The following is a 22,791-nucleotide window of genomic DNA, read 5'->3' as shown; positions in this document are numbered from 1 at the left end:
GCCTTGAAAAGTGTGCCAGACTCTTAGGTCCTAAATTACCTTTGAGTTCTGTCCCCAACTCTTACTGCATTGCTGTCTATCTCACTTCTTAGGTGTATTAGTAATTGCTTTCTAAATTTGGGAGGAGCTTCAGTGTTATTTGCATATATGTTTAGGATTGTGATATTTTCCTGTTGGACAAGGCCTTGTATCATATAATATCACTCTTTGTCTCTTTTAACTGCTGTTGCTTTAAAGTTTGTTTTGTCTGATATAAGAATAGCTACCTCTGCTCACTTTTGGTGTCCATTTGAATGAAATGCTTTTTTCCATCCCTTTTCTTTAAGGTTATGTGAGTCCTTATGTGTTAGGTGAATCTCCTGAAGGCAGCAGATAGTTGTTGGTGAGTTCTTATCCTTTCTGCAGTTCTGTATTTCTTAAGTGGGGCATTTAGGCCATTTACATTCAATGTTAGTATTGAAATGTGAGTTTCCATTGCATTCATTGTGCTATTTGTTGCCTATGTACATTTTTTTTTGTTTTTGCTTTTTAAAACGTATTTTTGTTTTATAGGTCCTGTGTGATTGATTTATGCTTTAAAGAGGTTCTGTTTTTATGTGTTTCCGGGATTTGTTTCAAGATTTAGAGCTCCTTTTAGCAGTTCTTAGAGTGGTGGCTTGGTAGTGGTGAATTCTCTCAGCATCTGTTTGTCTGAAATAAACTGTATCTTTCTTTTATATATAATACTTACTTTCACTGGATACAAAATTCCTGACTGATAATTGTTATATTTTTAGGAGGCTGAAAATAGGGCCCCCAATTCCTTCTCGCTTGTAGGGTTTCTGCTGAGAAATCTGCTGTTAATCTGATAGGTTTTCCTTTGTAGGCTCCCTTCCTCTTCCCTCCCCTCCCCTCCCCTCCCCTCTCCTCCCCTCCCCTCCTCTCCCCTCCTCTCCTCTCTCTTCCTCTCCTCTCCCTCTCCCTGGCTGTTGGCTGGTACTGGGGGTTGTCTGCCCAAAGTCCTGTGATGTGAACCGTCTATGGGTCTCTCAGCTGTAGATACCAGCACCTGTTCTGTTGGAGGTGGCAGGGGGTGAAATGGTCTCTGTAACAGTTCTTAGCTTTAGTGGTTTAATTTTCTAGTTTTGTGGTGGTTGGCCTTCTGCCAGGAGATGGTGCTTTTCAGAGAGCATAAGCTGTGGTAGTGTGGAGAGGAACCAGTGGTACACGGGGCCCTAGAACTCCCAAGTATATATGCCCTTTGTCTTCAGCTGCCATGGTGAGTAGGGAAGGACAATCAGGTGGCGGCGGGGCTAGGCGTGTCTGAGCTCACACTTTCCTTGAGTGGGTCTTGCTGCAGCTGCTGTGGGGGTGTGGGCGAGGTTCCCAGATCCATGAAGTTGTGTACCTAGGAGGATTATGGCTGCTTCTGCTGAGTCATGCAGGTTGTCAGGGAAGCGGGGCACAGCTGGCAGTCACAGGCCTCACCCAGCTCCCACACAATCTCAGTGGCCAGTCTGACTCCCACTGTGCCCCCCTAACAGTCCCATGTCTGTTTCTAGGCAGTGGGTGAGCAGGGCTTGAGAACCTGCCCCATGCTACCCACTTTCCAGCTGTGAAAGAAAAGGGCTTTGGTTCTTCCCCTGCCTGTGGAGTCTTCACACAAGATTTGTGCCATACCCCGAGTTCTGACCAGGATGTTCTCTCCTGGTTCAAATTGTTACAAAGCTCAGCTGGAGACTTCCTTTTCCCCATGGTGTTTTCCCCCATGCCTCTGGCCACCCTTCTGAAGTTTCCCTGTGGTTCCAGGAAGGAATGGCCTCTACCCCTGTATTTTCCTTGGCCCTCTATTGACTCAGCCCCAGGTAAGGTCAGAAACTTCTCCCACAAACTAGACCTTCAGTTTCCCCAGTGGGGGTGTGTGTTTGGTAGTGGAGGATCTCCCTTTCCCACTTCCACAGTTGAGGCACTCACAGTATTTGGAGTATTTGCTGGGTCCTACAGGTGCAGTCTACTTCCTTCAAAGTGTATGTGGGTCCTCTCAGGATTTCTGGTTTGTTCTTACAGTCGTCCTGGACCTAAAATTCACAATGCAAGCCTCCTCACACTGCTCTGTCCATCCGAGTCGGAACTGCAATCTAGTCCGGCCTCGTGTCTGCCATGATGACCCCCCAGCTCTACTTCTTACTGAAATCTTGAGCAAGATCTCAGATCTGTCCTTTCCTTCCTCACCATGTGATCTTCTTTTTCAATTAATTAATATATTTATTTGAGATGGAGTCTTGCTCTGTTGCTCAGACTGGAGTGCAGTGGCACAATCTTGGCTTATGGCAACCTCAGCCTCCCGGTTCAAGTGATCCTTGTGCCGGAATTACAGGCATGTACAACCATGCCCAGCTCATTTTTGTATTTTTAGCAGAGTCGAGGTTTCACCATGTTGGCCAGGCTGGTCTCAAACTCCTGACCTCATGTGATTCACCCACCTTGGCCTCCCAAAGTTCTGAGATTATAGGCATGAGCCACTGCGTCTGGCAAAATTTATTAATTTTTGATGACAATTCCTAGCTTCCTCCTAGGGATATCATGATGATCTATTGAGCCAATTGATATAAAGTCCTCTATACACTCTGAAACCTTTTACTCAGGCAGGAGATTATTCGCATTATTCTGTAGATTTTCACCATTTGCTCACCCAACAAATATTTATTTAGTGCCTACTGTGCACCAGGCACTATTCTAAGCACTGAGGATGAAGTGGCAAACACAATAGGTACCATGGTCTCATGGCATTTACATTCTGATTGGGGAAGAAATAAACAATAAAGAAGTACATAAGTAAGACGTATAATATGTCAGAAGATCATATGTGCTATGGAAAAGAATAAAACAGGAAATGGGGATAGGAATTATGGAAAGAAGGTGAAAATTTGAGAGTGATCAGAGAAGCCTAAGAAGACTGTATATGAACAAAGAACTGAAGAAGATTAGGGAGGTGGCCATGCAGATATCTTGGAAAAAACATTTCTGCTTGAGGGAACAGCAGATGTGAAGGCCTTACGATGAAAGCATTTCTGGTTAGTTTGAAGACCAACAAGGAGGCCAGCATGGCTGGAGTGAAGAGAATAAGGAAAGGAGTAGTAGAACATAAGGTCAAAAAAATAATGGGGGAAGTTGAGGTAGGCATATCATCTAAGGGCTCCATTGGCCATTATAAGAACTTAATTTTTTATTTTTTAATATGAGCTATTTATTATATGCCATATATCACTGTGTATATTTTATGTTTTTATATACCCATTCATTTTTGAAGTTATATCCAAAATTATGTAGGACTTATGTTTTATTATTAGTGAAAGAGGGAGACTTCAATGGCTTTTGAGGCTGGAGATGACATTATCTAACATGTTTTAGCCTCTTTATTTTTATTTCCTATTCTCCCTAGAAAAAATATGGGTAGGCCTCAGGTTCCTCTCTCAACCGATTCTCTCTGAATATGGGAGAGAGACACAGAAAAGCCTTTCTTCTGAGTGCCCTTTATATTCAGGTGAAACAGACAAGGTCAGAGCCAAAAGAGCCCTTAAAACTGTGATTTTCAACATTGACTGCACATGAGAATCACTTGGTGAACTGTAAAATGTCACATGCTCAGGCCGCATTTTTTACTAATTACAACAGAATCTTAGGGGAGGGACCCAGGTGTCAGTATGTTTTGGCACTCTCAAGGTGCAACCAAGATTGAGAACCAGTGGTCTAAGAGATGAGCTAAACCAACTCCCTAATGGTACGAAAGGGGAACTTGATTCCAGCATTGGGGAGGGATATTCTCCTGATGGCAGAGCTGCCCCTAGGACCATTCACTATACTGAGCTAAAACAAGAAGTGCAAACTTTATAAATAGTAGGGCAAAAGGCAGATATAATGTTTGATAGTTTGGAAGGAGGTTATAGACAAGAGAAACCTGGGATAGAAGCAGGTCAGAAAAGGGGAAGGCTGAGTGCCAACACCGAAAGGTAAAGCAACATTTAGATTACAGGCCAGATATCTGGAAATGATGACACTGTACAGTTTAGAAGCTTGATTATCAAGGAAAGCAGTGTTCTCAAGGCAAGGTTGAGCAACTGCCTTGATTTTGTCTTGTGCATGTGGATAGAGGGATGGACTCACAGGAGAGGAATGGGCAAGGCATGGAGACCATCTGCTGTCTTCTTCACCCTTTTTAATCCCTCCCCTCCTGCACTGTCCAGGCAATGCAAATATCCTGAAGTACTGAGTTCTTAATTTAGACTTGTCCTTCTGTCCTGCCTACCCATACTACATAGAGAGAGCATGTTTCATCCCACAGGCATGTGTGCAAGTTAAGAAGAGCAACAGCCACAAGCTGCAGCCAGAAGCAGCTGTACCCCCAGCAGCCAGGGTACCTCACATCCAGCAGAAACTTGGCCAACATCAATTATTCAGGGCACGATGAGCTAATTTGGGGCCTACTATTAATTTCAGCTTTATTGTTTCTCCTCTTCCCTGTCTGCTTGTAGTCTTACTCTTCAACGTTATTTTTTGAGGAATCAGGACAGGGGGATGAGTGGGAAGAACAGCCACATGACAGGCAGGCAAAATAAGGAGATAACTCTAGTCATATTGCCACTTCTTGGCCCTTGTAAAGACAACAATGTATATACAACACGTACTGGATAAGTTTGGGTGAAAAGTTGGATGAATCAAATTGTAGTTGGAGGACTATATAAAAATATTCATAGCAGTTTTAACAATTTTGGGGGGGCTAACTTAGGCAATGTCCTATTGGAATAATACATTCACAGTATTAAATAAAGCTAAACTATCTTTTAAAATGAGATATAATTCACATACTATAGGACTTACCCTTTTAAAGTGTATAATTCACTGATTTTAGCATATACACAAAGTCACATGACCATCATCACTGTCTAATTCCAGGGCATTTTCATTACCCTAGAAAGAAACTTATACCTATTAAGCAGTCACTCCCCATTTGCCTTTCTCCCCAAGCCCTGATAACTACTAAAGCTACTTTCTGTCTCTATTGATTGCCTATTCTGGGAATTTCATGTAAATAGAATCGTACAATATTTGTCGTTTTGTGTCTAGCTTCTTTTATTTAGCATGTTTTCAAGGTTCATTCATGTTACTGCATAGTTAATTACATCATTCCTTTCTCTGACTGAATAATTTTCATTGTATGGATAGACTACATTTTGCTTCCCATTCATCAATTGAATGGTTTTCCTCACTTTTGGCTATTATAAATAATGCTGGTAGGAACATCTGTTTACAGGGGTTTTTTTTTTGTGGACACATGTTTTTAGTTATTTTGGGTATTTACACCTAAGAGTGAAATTGCTGAGTCATGTTATAACATGATGTTTAACATTATGAGAAGCTGCAAAATTATTTTCTAATATGGCTACATCATTTTATATTCTTGCAAGCAATACACAAGGGTTCCAGTTTCTCCACATCCTTGACAACATTTGATTGGCTTTTTTTTTTATTGTAGTGGATATAAAGTGGTGTTTCATTGTGGTTTTGATTTGCATTCCCTTTGTTGCTAATGACACTGAACATCTTTTCATGTATTTATGGGCCATTTGTAAATCTTAGGGTGATATCTATTCAAATTCTGTACTCATTTTTAAGTCTTTTTTTTAATTTTTGAGTTGAAAGAGTTTTCTATATATTCTAGATACAAGTCTCTTATCAGATATGAAAAATTTGTCTCCCATTATGTGGGTGGTCTTTTCATTTTCTTGATGGTGTCTTTTGAAGCACAAACATTTTTAATTTTTAAATTTTGTTTACATGTCATTGATCTATTTTTCTCTTTTGTTCTTGTGCTTTTGTTGTTATATCTAATAAACCACTGCCTAATCCAATGTCACAAACATTTACACCTGTATTTTCTTATGAGAACAACATTGATTATAGAATTTGCATGTTTTCTTATAAAAAAACATTTATAATAGTTTTGTAGTTTTAACTCTTAAGTTTAGAGATTTAGTCTATCATGAGTTAATTTTGTATATGATGTGAGTTAGGGGTCCAATCTGATTTTTTTGCATGTGTATATCCAGTTTCCCCAACACCACTTTTTGAATAGATTGTTTTTTCTTATTGAATTTTCTTGACACTCTTTAAAAAAATCAGTCGACCATAGTATAACAACTCAATTTATAATGGCCTCAAATTAAAAGCAGCCCAACATTTGCCAAGAAAAAAAGTATAAATTGTGGTATATCCATACAATAGGATACTACACAACAATATTAATGAGCAAATGTTGCTACAAAAAACATAGTGGATAACTGTCACAGACATTGTATTTAGCAAGAGAAACCAGAAACAGAAGAGTGTATCTTGTATGATTCAAATTTATGTGAATTTCAAAGACAGGTAAAACTAATCATAGTGATATAAGCCTGTGCTGTAATTACCTGGAGAGGGGGTGATATTGACTGGGAAGGGGCATGAGGGAGCCTGCTGGGGTAACAGAAAGGTTCTGTGTATTTATCTGGGTGGTATTTACATGGGCATGCACAAATGTAAAAATTTATTAGTTTACTTAATCTTTGTACTCCTTGCTATGTATATGTTGTACTGTAATCAGAAACAAGACAGACAAAAAGTCCCAGCATGTTACCCACATGAATTTTTAGAGCACTTCCACATTACCTCATCTAATGTCCAAACTACTCCTGAGTTACACAGATCAGATATTCTCTGGGCAAGGTGGGAAGTTGGAGGCAGTATTTCAGGATAGAGTTGGCAAACAGTACAACTGTGTGGGTGATGGGCTTTAGCAGAATCAGAACCCCACCATGTGTTATACTTCATGGGATTGAGAAAAGAGGCATCTGGCACTTCCCTTCCTCTTCCCAACCCTCAGTCATGTAAAGAGAACACAATCCCATGTCAGAGTTGGGGTGAAAAAAATTTTCTAGAGCATTCACAGCCTTATGTTGTGGAGGTGAGAGGGACTGTTCTGTGGAAAATGATATGCTATTTCATAAAGTCCGTAATAACATCCTCACTTACTTGCAAATCTGATTTTATTTCCTTTGCACTTCCATTTCAAAGACAATTATCTCAGAAAAGTTTCCAAATGTTTGTCAACCAAGTTAATCCTATACAGGAATGCCTTGATGAAAAAAATCTAGCAAACACTTAGAACAATGTTTATTTTAGCCAAGGTGGCTTAGGTACTGAAGGTATCATGGAGAATCTTTTCCTTAAGCCTCAGGTCACTGGTGGTTGCGATTAATGAGTAGGAAACTGCTATAGCAGGGCCCATGTTAAACATAGCCTTCATGCTCCGGCTGAAATGGTCAATAAAGAAACTTAGTGCTCCCCTCCCTGTGTCCATGAGATAGCATGGGGAGAAATGCCACATATAGGTGAAGGGGAGGAAGGCAGCAAATCACACTGCCACATATGCACCTATGCAACAATCTTGCATGTTCTTCACATGTACCCCAAAACCTAAAATGCAATAAAAAAAAAAAAGAAACTTAGGTGCCTTTTCCTTTTCTTCCCCACACATCCCAAGAGTAACAAATGTGCACTCTTTTTACTATAAACCTCACTCTTCTGAAGAGGAAAAAAGAAAGGGAACCTGCTGATTACCAAGTGTCTCGTATGTATCAAGCCCTATACTTGGTCCTTTAACATGTATTATTGCATTTAATTTTCTAAATTACTGTGCAGTATATTATTTAAACCTCCATTATGCAGATGAAGAAACTGATGCTGACAAAGGTAAAACAATTTGTTTGAGGATGCACAATTAAGATTCAAACCCAAATCTACATGTCCCTAACTAAGAGCTTTGCTCTTTTCTTGATGTGAGGTTACTACTATTGGTTGCAAAGTCATTACCTGAAAGAGAAATAACCTAGGTGGCTAGATACGTATGCATAGTTAGCCACAGTCCAGGGAATGAAGCATGTTGACAAGCTAACAAATAGTAAGCGCTTTTGAGGTACACAAGCTCTGCCAGGTTCTGGGCTAGACACTGGGCATGCAGTGGTCTCTACTCTTGGGAATTTTATAGGTCTGTCTATATTGCCAACTTACCCAGAAGTTTAGAGGATTCAGCCACATTCTTTGTGATACCTTGGAAGAGTGTCTAGCTGCAGTATGGGATACCTAACAGTAGCCCTAATTTTCTGAAAACATAATTATTCTTTTACTTTATCTTTTAAAAGGTAGTTACATATGCTACAGGAAACTGTTGATTACAGGGAAAAATTGATATAAGGTCTGACATTGTTCCTGGATAATGACATTTAACTCTCTTTAGGTAGTTTTACATATACGCCCTGACTTCTTCAAAACAGTCCAGAGTCTATGATTTTGTACTCTTTAATAAAGTCAAACAGGAAGCAATCCCTTTGAAAACTGGCACAAGACAAGGATGCCTTGTCTCACTATAATTATTCAGCATAGTACTGGAAACTCTGGCCAGGCAATCAGGCAAGAAAAAGAAATAAAGGGTATTCAATTAGGAAAAGAGGAAGTCATATTGTCTCTATTTGGAGATGACATGACTGTATGCTTAGAAGACCCCATCGCCTCAGCCCAAAATCTCCTTAAGCTGATAAGCAACTTCAGCAAAGTCTGAGGATACAAAATCAATGTGCAAAAATCACAGGCCTTCCTACACACCAATAACAGACAAACACAGAGCCAAATCATGAGTGAACTCACATTTACAATTGCTACAAAAAGGATAAAATACCTAGGAATACAACTAACAGGGGATGTGAAGGACATTTTCAAGGAGAATTACAAACCACTGCTCAAGGAAATAAGAAAGGACACAAACAGATGGCAAAACATTCCATGCTCATGGTTAGGAAGACTCAATATCATGAAAATGGCCATACTGACCAAAGCAACTTATAGATTCAATGCTATCCCCATCAAGCTACCATTGACATTCTTCACAGAATTGGAAAAAAAAAAAAATACCTTAAACTTCATATGGAACCAATATACAGCCTGCATAGCCAAGATAATCCTAAGCAAAAAAAAAAAAAAAAGAACAACGCTGGAGGCATCAGACTACCTGACTTCAAACTATACTACAAGGCGACAGTAATCAAAACAGCATGGTACTGGTACCAAAACAGAGATCTAGACCGATGGAACAGAACTGAGGCCTTGGAAGTAATGCCACACATCAACCATCTGATCTTTGACACACCTGTCAAAAACAAGCAATGAGGAAATGATTCCCTATTTAGTAAATGGTGTTGGGAAAACTGGCTAGCCATTTGCAGGAAGCTGAAACTGGAACCCTTCCTTACACCTTATACAAAAATTAACTCCAGATGGATTAAAGATTTAAACATAAGACCTAACACCATAAAAACCCTAGAAGAAAACCTAGGTAATACCATTCAGGACATAAGCATGGGCAAGGACTTCATGACAAAAACACCAAAAGCAATGACAAGAAAAGCCAAAATAGACAAATGATATCTAATTAAACTAAAACGCTTCTGCACAGCAAAAGAAACTATCATTAGAATGAACTGGCAGCCAACAGAATGGGAAAAAAAATTTGCAATCTACCCATCTGACAAAAGTCTAATGATATCCAGAATCTACAAAGAACTTAAAAAAATGTACAAGAAAAAAACAACTCCATCAAAAAGTGGGCAAAAGATATGAACACACACTTCTCAAACGAAGACATTTATGCAGCCAGCAAATACATGAAAAGCTCATCACCACTGCTCATCAGAGAAATAGAAATTAAAACCACATTGAGATACCATCTCATGCCAGTTAGAATGGTGATCATTAAAAAATCAGGAGACAACATATAGGTGAAGGGGAGGAAGGCAGCAAATCACACTGCCACGTGTGCATCTACGCAACAATCTTGCATGTTCTTCACAAGTACCCCAAAACCTAAAATGCAATACAAAAAAAATCAGGAGACAACAGATGCTGGAGAGGATGTGGAGAAATAGGAACGCTTTTACACTGTTGGTGGGAGTGTAAATTAGTTCAACCATTGTGGAAGACAGAGTGGCGTTTCCTCAAAGATCTAGAAATAGAGATACCATTTGACCCAGCAATCCCATTACTGGATATATACCCAGTGGATTATAAATCCTTCTATTATAATGACACATGCACACATATGTTTATTGCAGCACTGTTCACAATAGCAAAGACTTGGAACCAACCTAAATGCCCATCAATGATAGACTGTATAAAGAAAATATGGCACATATGCACCATGGAATACTATTCAGCCATAAAAAAAGAATGAGTTTATGTCTTTTTCAGGGACATAGATGAAGCTGGAAACCATCATTCTCAGCAAACTGACACAAGAACAGAAAACCAAACGCTGCATGTTCTCACTCATAAGTAGGAGTTGAACAATGAGAACACATGGACACAGGGAGGGGAACATCACACACCAGGGCCTGTCCAGGGGTAGGGGACTAGGGGAGGGATAGTAGGGGATGGGCTATAGGGGATGGATAGCATTAGGAGAAATACTTAATGTAGATTACATGTTGATGGATGCAGCAAACCATCATGGCGCATGTATACCTATGTAACAAACCTGCACATTCTGCACATGTACCTCAGAACTTAAAGTATAATTAGAAAAAAATAAAAATAATTTTTAAAAAGTCAATTTATTAAACTTCTAATGAAAGATAATTTAATTTGTATGCTTTGAATAAACAGGATGAGAAAAAAGAGGGAAAGGCTCTCTGTTCATTCCCTGTCTTGATATGGGGTTTTGGCAACAAGCCTGCCTTGCGTAGACAGAGGTTTCAAAGCCATGGTTAGAGACATGTTAGGGTTTAAGCCACATGATGTTTATTAAGTGGATGGAGCTCTGGAAACCAAGTGAAATGAGGTGTCTCAAACCATCAAAAGCCAGCAGCAGCTGTCACGGAGATTTTAAATGCCTATCATGGGAACTTAGTTCAAGAGGAGGGCCACTTCTTGGTTCCTGACAATATTTTTCTGTTTTGTGGGCAAAAGGGGAGATAAGAAAGTTGTCCAGATCAGTATCCTGGCCCTGTTACCGTGGCATTGAACTTCCTGGTCATGAGGGATATGAGAATACTGATGTTTTTTGTTCTCAGTGAGAAGAGTGCATAGCAAGGGGAGGGAAGCATGCCTACTGAGGCCAATGCCATTGGCCAGTGAACAAATCAGCACAGAAGAGAGTATGTTTATCTTATGCAAACGTGGATCTTGTAGGCCACTTTCCTTTGAATGAAGGAATGGGAAAGAATGGCCCAGTTGATGATGGGAAAAGGTGCACTTAAGCAAGAATGCCAGCTAGGATGACTTAACCTATCTCTTTTGGGGACCTTTGAGTGGAAGAGTGGTGACCTCTCAAGGTACACATGTACACTCTCCTCTCTTCTGACTTAAAGTACACATTTAGGACTTTTGGCACTTTTAGAAACCACTTGAAATTCACCCTAGTATAAGGTCATGAGTGAGTAAAAAATACCTCATGCTACCTTTCTTTTTGAGTAGGACAAGCCCCATGTATGAATTACTTGAGCCCCTTCATTAAAATTCCTCTTTGTAGAAGACAACCTTTCTGCATACTTAATTCTGTCTTATTTTGTATAGCTCTTCAGAATGGTTTGATGGCCCTTAGCACCTTTAATCCTTCTAAGAGCTATGTATGGTAGGTGAAGAACGTGCTATCCCTTTTGCTTACATTAAGTAATTGAGGCCAAAACAGATAAATTGATACATCACAGATTGTAGATTGAAAAGGTAAGAGCTAGGTAGGGTGACCAGTTATCCCACTTTGCCCAAAACTGTTCCAGTTTTAGTGCTGAAAGTTCCATGTTCTAGGAAATCTCTTCGTCCTGAGCAATGGGATTATTGGCTATCCTATAGGCCAGGATTAGAATCCAAATCTCCTAATTTTCAGTCCAATGCTAGCTCTACTGCCATATACATCTGTCTTCCAAGAACTTATCTGAGTAATGTTTCTCTTTCTGTGAACCTTAGTGCACCAAGATATTTCTACGTGCTGGGTCGTTCTCCCCTCCCATTCTGCCTAGGACGGAAGCAATGGCAGCTAGTAGTCCTCAGAGGCACTGAGACCACTGTTGGCAAAAAGAAACCATGTTTCAGCTTTCTCAATTACAAAATAAGGATGATAATCCCTATACTGCTGACCTCACATGGATGTTGTATAGATCAAATAATAATAGATGTGAAAGTAGTTTCTAAATTGTTATGATCTGTTCACACATGACGGCTTGTGATTATTCTGTACCCCCTGGGCAGAAGCCAACTCCTTTTCTTATTCTGTTTACAAATTCAGCTCCTGGTATAGCCACTGACTGTGAATTTGAGCAAGTAGCTTGGTCTCTTTGCCTCAGTTTCTTCATCTGTAAAATGTAGCTAATAATAATTCTTAACGTGATTGTTTTGAGAATTGAATGAGTTATTACATGCAAAGCATTTACAAGAGTTCATGGCATATGGTCAGAACTATATAAGCATTAACTCTTTTGTGTTGGCTTCCTCAGCCCCACTGTCTCAGAGACAGAGACTAGATTAAGAGGACCCAGAAACCACGTGACATGGAAGCCACTACTTACAGTCCCTTCCCACTAACTCCCTAGTTCTTGTGTTCTGTACCCACAGCCTTCCCACCATGGATTGCCAAGAAAATGAGTACTTGGACCAATGGGGACGGTGTGTCACCTGCCAACAGTGTGGTCCTGGACAGGAGCTATCCAAGGTAAGTTCTCCTAGTCAGTATACTTATTTTTGTCACATCTTAGGAACCAGCCTGGCAACTGAAAGAGGCCAAGATTAGGGGAGTCAGCCCTACTTATGACTGATCCAGTTCAGCAGGTAAAACCTGGGATCCACAGGGTATGCAATATCAGTCATAGTTCCAGCATGAAGTCAGCCTAGCAGGATCAGGGTCAGGGGAAGTTTCCATGAGATAATAGGGTATTTCAAGAAGAGATGTCTTGTGCAGAGATCCATGATGACTGTTAAGCATTAGGGAAATCTGTTAGCTAAAGCAAAGCCCAACCACATGGTGTTGAAGAGCCAGGTATCAGATCTTAGGAATGAGAAAGAGAGAAGAACCAAGTAGTGCAGATCTTCTGAACTCCAGCCTCTGTTCTGGAGGATCTGCACTACTGAGGAAGCTGTGCAATGGAGAATTTAGGGATAGGGAACCAGGGAGGGTCTAAAATCCCAATTAAAGATAAGGATCAGAACAAAATGACCAGCAAGGCAGAGACTTTATGCAACCTACTTGTTTTCAAGCCTGGATCTGCTTAATTGTTCTTTCCTCAGGTCCTTTGTTGGTCCCTGAACCTGGGGGTGATATTAAATTTTGGCTGCAGCTGGGGCTACAGAGTCCAGAAGCAGATGTTTTCTGCATACTCATGCCCTATTTTATGTAATTGCTTGTTCATTCAGCAATTGCTTATTGAACACTTGCAAAGTGGCAGGCATGGTTGTAGATACCATGGATATGGCAAAATGGACAAAAATATTTGTCCTCATGGACCTTTTATTATTAGTGAAAAAAATAATAATCGAGACACATACACAGATAAATAGAGAATCTAGATATGAAGATATGAGAAGAATCAAATTAAGGTGATGTGATACAGAGTGACTGGGTGGCTACTTCAGCTTATGAAACAGGGCAAGGTCTCCCTAAGGAGACACCCTCTGAGGAGAGGATACTAGTGCAGAGTCCCAAGGTGAAATGAACTAGGCATGCTGAAGGAAAAAGGAGCAATGGGTGTATGGTGAATGAGAGGGAGAGTAGTACACAAAGAGGTCAGAGAGAAAGGTATGGACCAGACCAGATAGGGGCTTGAGCTCTATGAGAAATGTTCATTTTTCTCTAAGTGCACTAGGAACTCTTTGGAGGGTTTTGGATGGGAAAGTTACATGAGTCTGTGGCTAGAAAACAATATAGCAGTTATCTAGCCCACTTTCTTCCTACCTTTGTATTTTAAAAAATGAAGAGAATGGCCGGGCGCGGTGGCTCAAGCCTGTAATCCCAGCACTTTGGGAGGCCGAGGCGGGTGGATCACGAGGTCAAGAGATCGAGACCATCCTGGTCAACATTGTGAAACCCCGTCTCTACTAATACAAAAAAATTAGCTGGGCATGGTGGCGCGTGCCTGTAATCCCAGCTACTCAGGAAGCTGAGGCAGGAGAATTGCCTGAACCCAGGAGGCGGAGGTTGCAGTGAGCCGAGATCGCGCCATTGCACTCCAGCCTGGGTAACGAGAGCGAAACTCCGTCTCAAAAAAAAAAAAAAAAAAAAAAAATTGAAGAGAATAAGGCCCAGGGATATCAAGGGATACAAGTACGAATTCTAATTTTTTTTTTTTTTTTGAGATAGTATCTCCCTCTGTCACGCAGGCTGGAATACAGTGACTCACTGCAACCTCCATCTCCTGGGTTCAATCCATTCTCCTCCCTCAGCCTCCCTAGTAGCTAAGACTACAGGTGCATGCCACCATGCCCCTCTGATTTTTGTATATTTAATAGAGACTGGGTTTCACCATATTGGCCAGGCTGATCTTGAACTCCTGACCTTGTGATCCGCCTGCCTCAGCCTCCCAAAGTGTTGGGATTACAGGCCTGAGCCACTGCTCCCGGCCCACTAATTCTGAGTCTTTACTCATGGTATTATGTCCCATAGTGGGGTACCCACATGGTTAATAAAGGATCCCAGAACCAAGGAAAGATTACCAGAGGTTAGGTCATGCTGGACATTAAAATGGATATTAAAGCACACATATATATAAAGCTCATATTAAATGGATATTAAAGCACATATGTAAAATGCACATATATAAAACACTTATATAAAATAGATAATAAAGCACATATGATCTAAGGCTTCTATATATAGCATATGTGTACGTATACTATATACAGAAGCCTTAGATCCATATGTGCTTTAATATCCATTTTATATAGTATGTCCATTTTGTATAGTATATGTACACATATACTATATACAGAAGCTTTAGATCCAGATACACATATGTGTATATATATACACACATATACTATATAGAAGTTTTAGATCCAGATACATGTAGGCATGAGTCCCATCTTTGCTCTGGGCAGATTATTTCACCTCAGAATCAATTAGGATGTATTAAGTTGAAAGTAACATAAAATTTAACTGTGACATGAACCATATTTATTTATGTAGTGAAGTCTGGAGACAGGCAGCCTTTTTATTTGTTAGGCAGATCAGAAATGTTATCAAGGACTCAGGCTCTTATAATCCTTCATTTCGGACACCTTGCTGTTTTGTTCTCATGATTGTGGCCTATGATGGCCAAACTCGAAGCATCATATCTTCACACAATAGTCAAAGTCAGGAATCAGTTGCAGAGTCAAAATAGCTTGCCTTTTATAGGGAAGAAGTCTTTTCCTAGAAGCTGTCCAACAGATTTTTCCTTATATTTTATGGTCTAAAACTGAGTGATGTAGCTATCTCTATCTGGAAGAGACACTGGGAAATAAGTATCTGGCAAATGAGAATGGGATTGTATGATTAAGACCGATCAAGAATCCATTCTTGAGGCTGGTCATCATGCTACCTAGAATGAAATCAGTGTTTTCATAGTAAGGAAGAAGAGGGGCATTGATGTTTGATTAAGCAGCTAGAAGCATCTGGCTAAAGTTACTTTTATTTATTTTTAAATTTTATTCATGAGTTATAAGCATCACTGTAAATAAATAATTGCAGAAAATTGACACCATTTCCACAGGACATTTTCTTGATGTGTAATTGCAAAGCTAAATAATGCATACAATTTTAAGATGCTTTAAATATATCAGCAGATAACACTTCTGAATTTTGTTTTGACTAATTTCCATTACAATTACATTTATTTTCAACAGTGCATAGAATTCCCATGTCCCAGAACCCTAACCGCATGTGAATAATACATATTTTCATCATCTATTAGTTTTATGCCTTCCTTTATAGTATTAATTACTAATTTATGAGGACTTTATGAGAATTTTGGTTTTACTTTTTTTCTATTTGATAGGGGAAATGTACCAACTTTATTGTGTTTGTTTGTCCATTTGCATTTTCAGTTTTGTGATCTGTTTCTTATTGTTTCTCTTTCTATTCTTTCTATTTATTTATTGTTCTTTGTCTACTCACCTAAGGAACTTAAGTAGACAGACATATAGTAGCTAACAGAGTATTTTAAAAAACGTTTATATAAAATATATAAAATATATTAACATGTAAGTGTATTTGTACTTAAAAACCAGAAATGTTTTTAAATTTTGTTTCATTTTATTATCATCTATTGATTTTTTAAATATATTTTCCCTTTGATGTATTAATTTGATGACATATATTAATAAATTCTTAAAATTTAAATATCTTGCATTCCCAGTATAAATCATTCTTGATTATAAGTTTAAGGTAAATACCCTTTTGTGTTGTATAAGTTAGTATTTTATCTAGAACAAATAATTATTCTTATAGCACCATCAGCATCAAAATTTTGGATCAGCGTTGTACAACCATGGTAAAATTAAGAAGATCAATGTTTTCCAGTTATAAAACTGATAGCAGAAAAAGAATTTTTGCACTTTAATCATTTGAAAGAACTTCCTTTGGCTCCTAATTATGAAGGAAGATTCTTAATAAATTTTTTAATGATAATTTGCTCTTAATTTATTAAAAAATGATTCATTTATTTAAGAAATTTTTATTGAGTACAATTAGATAGTCTTTGGTTTTATTTCACTATGCCAATCTCTGTCTTTTAATTGGCTTATATAGATCATTTATATTTACAATAATTATTGATATTTTAGGATTAAGCCTGACATTTTATTCTTTTTTGTTTTCTCTGTTTTTTGTCCCTCTATTTGTCTTTTCTTACATTCCTGTGGGTTACATGAACATTTTATTTAGGACTCCATCATGATTTATTTGTAGGGTTTTTGAGTGTATCTCTTTGTATCATTTTCTTACAGGTGGTTCTGGTATTACAATATACATATTACTTTTTCAGTGTCAACTGGTATCAACGTTTTGCCATTTCAAGTGAAGTATTGAAATGTCTATTCCCCTTAATTCCTTTACTTTCCCCAGTATTAAATATCGTCATAAATATCAGATATAATTTTTGTTAAGTTTGTTTTAGTCATTGACTATGATTTATAAAATGTATGAAGAGAAAGATAGTACATTTTATATACCCATATTTTTTCTCTTCCAGAGTTCTTCCTTCCTTCCTGATGCTCCAAGAGTTCTTTTATCACCTCCATCTTTTAAATCATTTCGTTTCTGTTTTATGAACTCCCCTTAGCCATTATTTAAGAGTAGGCCTACTAGCAACTTACTCTGTTAGTTTTTCCTTGCCTGAGAATGTTTTTATGTCCTTTTATTTCCGAGGATACTTTCACTGGATATAAATCTGCAGTTGACAGTTCATTTCAGTACTTGAAAAATGTGATACTTCCTTCTGGTCTCCATGGCTTCTGATAGAAATCCACTGTTGTGTCATTTGGATGGGTGTTTTTCTATAGTTAATGTCATTTCTTCTTGGCTATTTTCAATATCGTTTTATTGTCTTTAGTTTTCTGAAGTTTTATGATGTGTATTTGTGTGCATTTCTTTGGATTTATTCTATTTGAGGTCTGTTCATCCTCTTTAACTTGTAGGTCTTTTTGCCAAATTTGTGAAGTTTTATCTCAATTTATTTGAAAATATTTTTAGATACACATTTTTTAAAATGTTCTTTTCGTAAGATTCTGATGATATGATTGTTCTATAATTTGTTGTAGTCTCATAAGTTCTTGACTCTTTGTTCATTTTATTTTGTCTGTTTTCTTCCTGTTGTTCATGTTGCATAAATTCTATTGTTCTAGCCTCAATTTTACTGATTCTATCATCTGTCTCTTCTCTGCTACTAAGGCCCATCCAGTGAGGTTTTCTTTTTAATTTCTGTCATTTTATTTTTAATAATTACCATCTGCTTATTTAAAACAAAACTTCTGTTTCTTTGAGGAGATTTTCTATTTTTAAGAGAATTTTCAATTGTTTTTTAAAACATTTTTATTATGGGTGCTTTAGAATCCTTGTTCAATCATTCCAGCATCTGCTTTATCTAAGGGTTGGTGTCAGTTAATTGACTTTTCTCATTCATGTTGTGATTTTCCTTATGCTTATTATAATGGGTGGTTTTTCATTGTATTCTGGACATTTTGTCAATTATGTCAAGAGACTCAGAATCCTGTTTAAATCTTTTACTTTAGCACTCAGTCATCTGTTTAGGTTTAGTATACAGTTTCTGGTCTACTTTTATGAGCTGCAGTTCTAAAGACTGTTTAATTTCCAGGACCTTTGTGGTGTGATTTTTGGTCTGTGGGGTTTATATTGTGCTGCCTTAGGTATAGAAGGAGTTTTCCTGGGCCAGGTCACTTGATCCATCTAAGTCGGCATAAAGAAGTGTCTGAGTTGTGGAGTCAAAGAACATTCCCCAGACTGGACCACTTGTTATTAGTAAGATACCACTTGCCAGTATAGCCACCTGTTCCTTTGTGGGGGAAAAGAATCTCAGACCCACAGGATAAAGAGATATTTAAGCTGGGTCCTTATGGTGGAATCTCAGGTGCCCCCTGCAGCCTATTGTCTCTAGTTGTGGGTGGGGAATCTCAGGCCCATAGGAAGAGGCTTCTCAGGCCAACAATTTGTGCCTCAATTTTGCTTATTTGTGAAACATGGATTATAATGCACCCTTATAAGGTTTTATGAAGAATAAACAAGTTTATAATGTCATGAGTATGTGGATTTTTGTCTGATTGATTCAATTATTTAGTCACAATATTCAGAATACCACCCTCACACATTGTAGTTGCTTCAAAACTGTTTTCTGAGTTAACCAATAAAATAAAAGGGAGTGCTAACCAATCAGTCAATCAATCAGTCGACGTACTGGTTAACTTTGAATAAATGCTTGTTTGCTTTTGTCATTCCCTTCTCTAGCAAGCGAGTAAGTGAGGAGTCAGGCTCGGGTCTTCTGATTCCAGTGCTCTAGATGATATAAACACTTGCTTTCCAGAAGAACAATATCTAATGTTTATCTGTTAATTGAAGGATTACTATATTCTAGGCATAGTGACAAGCACTACACACAACCCCTGCACAGAGCTATATATGTATCTGTGTATGTTGTATGTGTGTGTGTGTGTGTGTGTGTGTGTGTGTGTGTGTGTGTGTATCTGGTTAAGAGACATCTTTTATCTGGGATAAAAGCTGTTTATGTTTCTTTTTCTGTGAATATATATTTAGTTTCTCATAAAGTTGTTGTTGTTAATTTATACCAGTTCTGTATGTTATAATATAAATCTTTAGCCTGTGATATGGTGTACATTTTTTTACTAGTTTGTTATTTGTCTTCTAATTTTGCTTATGAATCTTTTATCCTGAAACTTTTTGAATTTTTATGTAATTAGAACTATCTATCTTTTCTTTACTGCTTCTGGACTTTGAGTTGCAGTTAAAGAAGATTTCTCTATTCCCAGATTAAAGAGGAATTTATTTATCTTTTGTTTTGGTACTTTTGGGTTTTAATTTTTATTTATAAATTTCTCATCTATTTGGAATTTATTCTGGTATATAGTGTGAGGAATGTATCAAATTTGATCATTTTTCACATTATCTTTCTGTTATCCAACATGACCTATTTAAAAAGCCAGCTATTCTCCATTGCTTTGAGATATTCCCTTTGTTCATTTGGTCAGCTCATGTAAACTTAACAAATCTATAATTTGGATAGCATTATTTCTGACAAGAAAATTCAGACCCATGACATGCCTAAGGTCACAGGGCTGGTCAGTGGTGGAAGTAGGAGTTAAAGCTAGGTCTTGGCTACCTTGGATCAGGGATTTTCATCACTACATTGTGTTTCCTATTAGTTTGACCTTCAGCTCACTGTTTAAAACAGATGTGGCAGCTATCACTATTCCAATGCTGCACATAAGGTAGCAGAAACTCCAAGAAGCCCTTTGCCTTTTCAAGAAAATTGTATTATGAGTAAAATAGCTAGTGCCCATGTCAGATCCCATTGGTACATGGGATCATTGTGAGTGAGGCTGTAAGGCATTGAATAAAGCCTGAGTGGGCAAACACAGGGACAGAATAGCAGGAGTATTTAGAGTCTGCCTGATGCTCACTTTTTCCAACTCCTGGGAAAGTATAACTTAAATGTTAGTTCAGGTAATACTAACTGCTGCAACAAATGCTAAAGTTTGGTGACATAACAGATTAAGTGTTTATTCCTGAATGTAACTCCAATCCATGTTGGGGAGTAGGAAGATTCTTCTCAGCCATTCAGAAACCCAGACTTATTGGAGCTCTGTGTTTTTTTAGCAGCCTTATTAATATACAATTTCCATACCAGGCAATTCACCCATTTAAGTTCACAATTCATGGTTTTTGGTATATTGCATTATGATTTTTAAGATTGTGGTAAAATATATAACCTCAAATTTGCTGTTAACCATTATAAGTGTGGAATTCAGTAGCATTAATCACATTCACAATGTTATGCAACCATCACCCTTTTATTTCTAAGACTTTTTCTTACCCCAAATACAGTCTCTGTACGCATTAAGCAGTAACTCCCAATTTCCCCCTCCCCAAAGTGCCTGATAGCCTCTACTCTACTTTCTAGCTCTACAGATTTTCCTATTCTAGATATTGCATATAAGTGGAATCATATTTTTCCATGCATTCACCTTTACCAGACATATTTACTCTTTGTATGGCATTCGGTTACTGTCCATTGTCCATTCATTTCAGCCTGAAAGACTCCCTTCTTGTAGTCAGGTCTAGTGATACCAATCAGCTATTGTTTATCTAGGGATGTTTTAATTATTCCTTTATTTTTGAAGAACTTTTTAGCTGTATATAGAGTCTTTGAATCTTATTGAAAGTACCTTTACTTGACAAATAATTTTACTCTTGATTTTCAATATTTTCTTTCTGTTTTCAGCTATAAACATTTTGTTTATAGTGTATCTCAGTGTGGGTCTCTTTAAGTTTATCCTGCTTGGAGTTTCTTGAGCATCTTGGATGGGTAAATTGATGTATTTTATCAAATTTGGGAAGTTTTAAGACATTATTTCTTCAAATATTCATTCTCTTCCCTCATCTCTCTATTTTTGTTCTGGGAATCCCATAATGCATATATTGGTCACCTGCATGATGTCCCACAGGTTGCTTCTGTTCTGTTTACTTTCTTCTCCTCAGACTTGATAATTTAAATTGTCCTGCCTTCAAGTTTGCTCATTCTTTTACCTACTTAAATTCCCTAGTGAAATTTTCATTTCATTTATCTTACTTTTTAGCTCCAGTATTTATATTTGGTTCCTTTTTAGCATTTTTCTTTACCAATATTCTCACTTTGTTTATACATTTATTTCCTGATTTTAGTTCTTTGTTCATGTTTGTCTTTGAGCAAATTTAAGACAGCTCTTTTAGTCTTTTGCTAGTAAGTGCAATGTTCAGGCTTCCTCAAGAATAGTCTCTGTTCTTTCTTTTTCTTGTTCCTTTGAATGGGCCACAGTTGCTTGTTTCTTTTTACACTTTGTGATTTTTGTTGTTGTTGTTGTTAAAAACTGGGCAGTTTTGTATTATAATGAAGTAACTCTGGAAGTCAGATTGCCCTCTTCCTCACATTTACCTGTTTTATTTTTGGTTTTGGTTTTCTTTGTTTTCTAGTTTTGTGTGGTTGAAGGCTATAGTAATCCATTTGTTGTTGTTGTTATTGTTGTTATCATTTTATCTGAGACTGAGTTTTTCTCTGTCACCCAGACTGGAGTGTAGTAGCATGGTCATTGCTGACTGCAGCCTCCACTTCCTGGGCTCTAATGATCCTCTCACCTCAGCCTCCTGAGTAGCTGGGACCACAGGTGCATGCCACCATGCCCAACCAATTTTTGGTAGAGACAAGGTTTTGCCATGCTGCCTAGGCTAGCAGTCCATTTGTTCAGATGTTTTTCCAAGCTATTTTTGTAAATACTCTATTTCTTGTCATGTATAGTAATTGAAACCTATGTTAATTTAGCTCATGTTCTGCTAATGTTTGGACAGCAATTTAATTAAATGCTAAAAGTTAAAAAACAACAATATCAACCAAAAGAAAAAATAGTCACACACTTCTCCCACTTTTTTAAGATTGGCTCTGTGTTGAGGCACTCCTTCAGCAGTTAGCCAGATGTGTACTTAGCTTAGAAATCAGCCTGTCATGTAAGCTTTAGGTCTCCATTAGTATTTTCTGAACATGTGTCTTGTCCTGTGTATGCATATACCTTTCTAAATTCCTCCACGTGGATGCTTTTGAATGTCCTTATTTCTCAAGTAACCTCCCCCAGCTTTTGCTCCCAAATTCAGACAGTCTGTTTTATGTCTTAATCCATAATCTTTGCCCTAGGAATTGTGGTTTGTTAGTTTGCCTTGGAGCATTTTGAAACAGTGGCTATCACTTTTCCAATCTGCATTCTGAATTGAGTGGAACATACATAAATACCTTTTATCAGTCCTTCAAATAGCTCTCAAAGAGGTTAGGACAGACATACACAGTAATTTGTCAATAAGGTTTGCTTAGCTCACTCTGGAATCAGGTACTGAGGTCTCGCACTAGGAACACAGGCTGATGCTACTTTAAAACTTCCACTACTTTAGGACTGCCACTGCTCTGGGGTGAGGGATGTAACAAGTACAAG

At 38.0% G+C, this 22,791-nt stretch overlaps 1 protein-coding gene across 4 annotated transcripts in view; it reads left to right on the top strand.

The window, feature by feature from the left end:
* The window catches only part of EDA2R (ectodysplasin A2 receptor), a 44,321-nt gene that overhangs the window by 7,874 nt on the left and 13,656 nt on the right, over positions 1-22,791 (top strand). For 3 of the 4 annotated variants that reach the window (XM_012460841.2, XM_012460842.2, XM_012460840.2), the window contains exon 2: positions 12,673-12,769. In XM_012460841.2, the coding sequence (XP_012316264.1) occupies positions 12,683-12,769 (87 nt within the window). In that variant the 5' untranslated portion in view covers positions 12,673-12,682. Of the gene's footprint in view, positions 1-331; positions 383-12,672; positions 12,770-22,791 lie in introns of those variants that run through there. The other variant, XM_064367747.1, reaches the window with a different exon arrangement.

This window comes from Aotus nancymaae, unplaced genomic scaffold, assembly GCF_030222135.1.
Source record: "Aotus nancymaae isolate 86718 unplaced genomic scaffold, 86718_ANA_hifiasm-v0.15.2.pri h1tg000073l, whole genome shotgun sequence".
Lineage (NCBI taxonomy): Eukaryota > Metazoa > Chordata > Mammalia > Primates > Aotidae > Aotus > Aotus nancymaae.
This window is presented reverse-complemented; position numbering and strand designations above follow the sequence as displayed.